Source organism: Cryphonectria parasitica (assembly GCF_011745365.1).
Source record: "Cryphonectria parasitica EP155 unplaced genomic scaffold M406scaffold_9, whole genome shotgun sequence".
Lineage (NCBI taxonomy): Eukaryota > Fungi > Ascomycota > Sordariomycetes > Diaporthales > Cryphonectriaceae > Cryphonectria > Cryphonectria parasitica.
Genome location: NW_024468917.1, coordinates 937,682 through 943,681, shown reverse-complemented (window position 1 = coordinate 943,681; position 6,000 = coordinate 937,682). Strand labels below are relative to the sequence as shown.

General features: G+C 52.4%; 2 protein-coding genes across 2 annotated transcripts; one reads left to right on the top strand and one right to left on the bottom strand.

Moving 5' to 3' along the window:
• Positions 1-3,564: 3,564 nt before the first annotated feature.
• M406DRAFT_267784 (uncharacterized protein) lies at positions 3,565-4,120 on the top strand (the record flags this gene model as incomplete). Its single annotated transcript, XM_040917889.1, has 2 exons — positions 3,565-3,653; positions 3,772-4,120. The coding sequence occupies 2 exons, from the start codon at positions 3,565-3,567 to the stop codon at positions 4,118-4,120; spliced, it is 438 nt and encodes a 145-aa protein (XP_040771672.1).
• An 809-nt stretch (positions 4,121-4,929) lies between these two features.
• On the bottom strand, positions 4,930-5,383 carry M406DRAFT_268796 (uncharacterized protein; the record flags this gene model as incomplete). Its single annotated transcript, XM_040917966.1, has 3 exons — positions 4,930-5,091; positions 5,144-5,191; positions 5,255-5,383. The coding sequence occupies 3 exons, from the start codon at positions 5,381-5,383 to the stop codon at positions 4,930-4,932; spliced, it is 339 nt and encodes a 112-aa protein (XP_040771671.1).
• Between the last annotated feature and the right edge of the window lie 617 nt (positions 5,384-6,000).

Below are 6,000 nucleotides of genomic sequence, written 5' to 3'. Positions count from 1 at the left end.
ATAGTCTCGTCGTAGGTTATGCGAGCGCGCGCTCGCGAGAGAGGGACTGCTTCTGCCGGACCACTAAGGTATGAGAAGAATTGCTGCAGCCCGCTCGATTGGGAGCAAGAACCCAATGTCGTGCTGCAGACTGCATGCATGTGTGTGTGTTGCTGTCGCAGTACAGGGTGCGGAGTACCAAGCTGCTGTTGGTACATTCTTCCCATGCGGGCTACGTGGCTCCTCAGCGCCGCTGTCGCTTCTGCTGACCCCGGTTGCTTACCTTGCTTTGCATTCGAGGAACCGACCAGAGCTGACCACACACACACACACACACACACACACACGAGAGAGACCAAGAGAGAAACGGGCGCTAAAGGGGGTCAAGAAGATGAAGATCGTTCCAGTCATCACCTTCGAGGGTGATGCCATGCTCGTTCAATGCTCGGTCGCATCGGATCGCATGTACTGTGCTCTTGTTGCGTGGGGCGATATTGAATGTGATATCCAGAGTACGTTAGGAATATGGCCCCCCACGAAAGTTTTCATGCTTCTGGGGAACCCTTTATAGGCTCCATCTACTAGTCGAGGCTGTGGAGGGCGTGTTCAGGGTACAATTGAGACAAACTTTGGACGAAGTCCCCCGGAGTCAAGCCACCAGCTAGACGTGGCGGCCATCATGCGTCTCGCCAGTCAGACCCTTTTTTTTTTTTTTTTTTTTTTTTGAGAGACATCTCAGCCGCCAGGTCGGAAGGACACCAATTTAACGTAAGATTGTTAACGATTCATATCAGACAAATATTTGTGGAAGCCAGGAGAAGGGCAGGAGGTGCGGTGGAGATTGAAAAGGAAAGAAAAGAAAAATTTAGTGGTTCTATATCTGCTTTGGCAGGTGTTAGGTACCATAATACTGTGTAGTTATAGCAAGCAGGCTCCAAGTACTCGATACAAGGCTATGCAACCAAATCTGGTGCACTAGCCTTGTACCAACAACTTTTATCTCAAACAAGCCTAGGGTCAGCATGGGCGGTAGTCATGATGATATTAGACATGCCTTGCTGGACAGGCAAACGCATAAACCACATGACCGAACTCATCTCTTCTTGCAACGTTCAACCTTAATAACAATCTCTTCTCCCCTCTAAGGTTTACCGTCACACAACAGTGCACGCCGGGCTCTTTCTATGGGCGTCAATAGCATGAGAGAAGGTGGGGTGATCGGACAGTGGATGCCACCCCCCCCCCCAACGACCCACTGTGAACTTCATCCAGCATCAAGATCAAAGGGCGGTCTGGATGATCTGCTTAACCTCGGCCATGAGCCACGACAAAGACGGGTCAATGTCTGGATCGACCTTCGGGGACTATTGCTAAGCGGCTGCCCATCAAAGTTGACCTGTTCGACAATGTCGCCGAAGCAATACTATGGTATAAAGCAGATCGCTACTAATATTCATCCATATCTACGTTAAACCACCGATGCCTGCCCATGCCTGATCATCCTGTACGCACAAAAAAGAAGATGCCCGAGACCTCCGGGTAGTGGGGAGATGGAGGTGCGAAGGCTAAGCAAAATGGAGGGGAGGGGAGGCTGCAGGAACTGGAAGTGATATCCGAAATATGTGTGTAAGGCAGCATGCTGCGCGGCGTTTCACCCGCCCGCTCTCTCATTGCACGTGAAAATGCAGCCTTCGGACGCCAACGCCAGTACCACAAGGAGGCCAGCTGAGGAAGTCACGTCTCGGCGTATCCTATCGAGAAATCTATCCGTTCCCCGTATTTCAGAGCCTGCTTCTGTCTTTGTCATGCGAACAGATTGTGACGGTCCAAGATCGATACCATCGCGAGTCCGCCGCTTCGGGATTACATGGCCATCTCGGCCTGCAGCTTGCGCAGCTCTTCCTCTTCGTCGTCTTCGGCCGCGACAGGCGTCTTGCCCTTGACTGTTGAGTAGTGTCAGTAGGAGTAGGTAAAGCCGAGGCTTCGAGAGAGCAACGTACTGTCTCCTGCAGGCACAGCAGGTGTGCGGTTGATCTGATCTGATACCGGAACAGACCCGGTCTTGAGCATCTGCTCGTCCAGCTGCTCTTGCTGCAGTTGATCCAGTTCTGCTTCCAACTCATCATCGTCCATAGTCTCTCCAATCGTGTTGCCCGTAATGGCGTTGACAATCTCCTCGCTGAGCGCGTTCTGCTCCCGTAATTTGTCCCTAGAAAGAAAAGAGCATGATTAGTCATTTTCCGTGTGTAACGAAGCCAACGGTGGGCCCTCAAGGAGAAGGGTATCTTAGCATACATAGTCTCGTCCACCTTCTCAGGCGTGAGTTTGCCGTGTATCTGCTTCATGGCATCGCTAGCTTTCTCCATCGCAAGTAGCGTCTCCTTGTTGATGTTGGCCGACTCGATCGCGTTTATTTGCTGTTCCAGGGTCCCGATCTGCGCTTCGGTCTGCTCAAGGCTATGTTCGTGTGCCTTCTTCCGCTTCAGGGCTGCTTTGGCGGCTGTTGTGATTGCAAAAACTCGGGTCAGCATGCGCATGCCAGCACCTAACCACGGAGATTTCGGCGGGGAGAAGGGAGGGGCGGGGGCTCATGATGCTGGTACAGACACTCACCATTATTGTTATTCGAGCTGACATATTTCCGGGCCAGTGCGGTCTGCTCATCCATCTGGTTCCGCAGATGCTTCTCGCGCTTCTGAAGCATGTCCAGCTGGGAGCGCAGCCCCAGGATGGCGTTCTTAGGCGCATTCTTCTTTGCCTGGGCAGAGCCGCCGCCAAACCATCCCATGCCCCAGCCAGACATCTTGTGTTCGGTATCGAGTGTGCACAAAAGGAGGCTGATTTCGCGGAGATGTCGAGAGATAAGAAATCTATAATCTCATATGCTTATCGCGTGGCTCGAGATGGGATATAAAAGGATCTCGTGGCAGGTGGCCTTGCGTTGGGCTCTTCGGCTGATAACGGCGGGGTATTTGCACAATGACAATAAGAAGCCCGACGGACGGCAACGATGTAGCGTCTTGTGCTCGAGAGTGTTCGTATGGTTTCTGTTGGGTCAGAGGGAGAGAGGTAACGTGAAATTCTTTCTTCGTCAGCGTCTTCAACGTTGATCGCAAGGCAGCCGAGTGAATTAGCGAGATGCTGGTGGAAGCCTTGGCTGTCGAGATATGATGCAAGCTTAATTCGTCACTTGTCCAGGCCTTGCACCTGGCCGGGTGATGTCCACCACGCGCTAGGCCCAACCCAAAAGAGGGCCGTCAACTGGGTCCGTGCGTCTGACACCCCTGTCAGCAGACGCGCTCTGAGACTGAGTCCAGCTCTGAACTGCGATTCAGTGAGGGCTGCAGGCAGTCGCTGGGCTTCACTAGCCTGTGAAGACGACTTCACCAACAAACAAATACATCACCAGCGCCGCAGTTCTGCGTGCGACAGAGCGCCCCATTCCGGTATACATCTCCATGACTTTTACTCTTCTCATTTCTTGAATTCTCATCAGTCTCTTATCACTCTTGACTTGGTCCCTATCATGGATGTGGAATGCAAATTAAAGTCGTTCGCCAGTCTTATCATGTGGGGACGTTGATAATGTCTCTTGGTCCTGTGCCTTCCAAGCTGACTCTCTTGTCATCTCTGCCATCTTGTGGGTTTGGCGACAAGGTTCGTTTCCTAGGATGGTATGTCAGCCTCTCATCTTAGAGATAGTGTCTCCGGCATCGCGGTTTTCAAGCACCTGTCCCGCCGCCAAAGGTCTTGGGACCTAGGCGATGAACGCTCTGGCTAACTCAGTTTCAGCGTGGCCTCATACTCGATTGCATCCGGGACATTGATTCTACAATACAGCTATCCCAAGTGCCCTGAAGTCAAGGCATCGGTGGACGTTCGTCTGGTCCTGGAGAAGCTCACCAGCGAGCAGACATCAGTCGGCCAGTGGGTGAATGTGATTGGTTACATTGCTTCAGCACCGCCGGACTCCTCAAAAAAGCATTCCAAACGCAAGAGGGAAGTCCCCACTGTCCAAGTGCAGGCCCTTATGCTATGGTCTGCCGGGCCTTTGGACGTCGGACGGTATGAAACCTGCCTGGGCGACATGGCAACGGCAAGCGAACCTCAGGCGAAGCGTCAGAAGCCAAGGTCGGCTTAAGAGCGATTCTTGCGGGCCCGAAACGGATGAAAGATTTGTTGAGAACATCGGGTCGACTCTTCGACACACTGTTGTCATCGTTCAGAGCTTGGGGGTTACGAAAGGGCCGAGGGGTCCGCAAAAAGAAGGTATTGGCTGGAACACGATGGCAGCAATGTACCCACGCCCATTGATGAGACCTCTTGGTATGAATGGTTCACTGTTGCTGCCGAGCTTCGCGCCAGCCTGGCCAGGTCTTCCGATCATAGCCATCAGAAGTTTCCCAGCCAAGAAGGTTGCGCTGCATGGCGTGGGGCCGCAAATATCCGCTCTTTTTGAGAGCCATTTCACGCAGGGCGTTCATCACGCGACGCTCGTTAGTCGTCAATTGTGTGCATGACGCAGATGCAGTGTCACGGATGGACGGCAGCGAATAGTGGCCACTGCAAATAGGATCAAAGAAGCCTCCCGACTATTCGCTGCAAGTTCGCCTTGCAGGTCCAGAATTTTCTTTCTAGCTGCAGCGCAACACACAACATTGGATGGATGCAGCCGCTATTGGCTGAAGCGGCCCATGCCAGATGGCCGCCTTTTGCTGGCTCCACGACATCACCCCGTTTCCCGACAGCCATGTTTCTCATTGAAACATTATGGTTCTCGACTCATTTGGACCACCACCGTCGGGTTTTTGCACCAAGAGGGTTGGCTGAACTCCATACACCTTTCCGTGCAAGCCCTATACACGCCAGGAACCTGGTTGCCTTGAAGCATCGAGGATGGCTTGGGATCTTCCTTGGTTGAGACCACGGCCTGAGCTTGGAGATTTGCTATTACCTCCTGTGTTTCGACGAACCATATGACCCGGCCTTCTCAATGACCACAGGCTGGTGAAGTGGCCGCTTTAGTGCCTTATCCGAGGGCTCGGTGGCCCGGGCCGCCGCTTTCGACGCCCACACGTCACGAGACTTTTCGCAGATGTCGTTGATTTGTTCCTGAGCACCTACGTTAACGAGGATGACTCGGCTCGGGTCGAGCGAAGCTCACATCTGATAAACAAGGGCCAGGTGTGGTGATGAGGAAGCCATCCTCCCCCTAGGGTTGAGAACCTGGTCAGGGACGTCTTTGAGCAAGTGTCAGGCACGAATATGGACACACCTCGCGGGTGAAAGGGCGCACCGTTGCCTGAGGCCCGAGGTAATATTGAAGATCCTGCGTAATGACTTTTTTATGGATTTCTTGCGACGGAATCCAGTATTTGTTCATCGGGGTTGATGAGTACGACATCGCGTCAACGCTTCAAATTGCAAGAAATTTGGACAAGGACCGGGTTGGATGAGGGTTTTCGAGGCGTGACTGCGCAAGATTTTGGTCATGAGCATGGCGATCCGAGGGCGTCTGTAAGTCGTTCATATTTATATGTGTCTCGCTTCCTTCCTACCTGCTCCTCCAGGCTTGAAGCGATTCTGTCTTGATACCATAGACCAGGCAAAAAAAACCGGGTCTCTACTTTTGCAAATCGCTGTCGTGTAACCTCTTGCAGTCAGCTGCTGACTTTAAATTATGTATGCACGAAGTACTTTATTTGCTAGACGCTCGCCTTGGAAATTCTTTCACCGCTACGTGACCAACAAGTAAGAGCGAATGCGGACCTGCGTCGCTACAGGTATTCGCTGAGAACTGCATATTTTCCGAAAGTCGAGAGGTATCCATGGCAGCAGGTGGTTCGTACAAACCCCTGCTGATTGGCACTCATTGATCCGCCTCGTTTTTTTCGCCTCATTTTCGGAGCACCGACCAGCCTAGGTGAAGCCTGGCGCAGGTCCCTTCAATTCCACTATCTTCGTCTTCATAATCAAAACTCCGATTGCTACAGTACTGCGGTCCCATTTTGAAAGCAACAT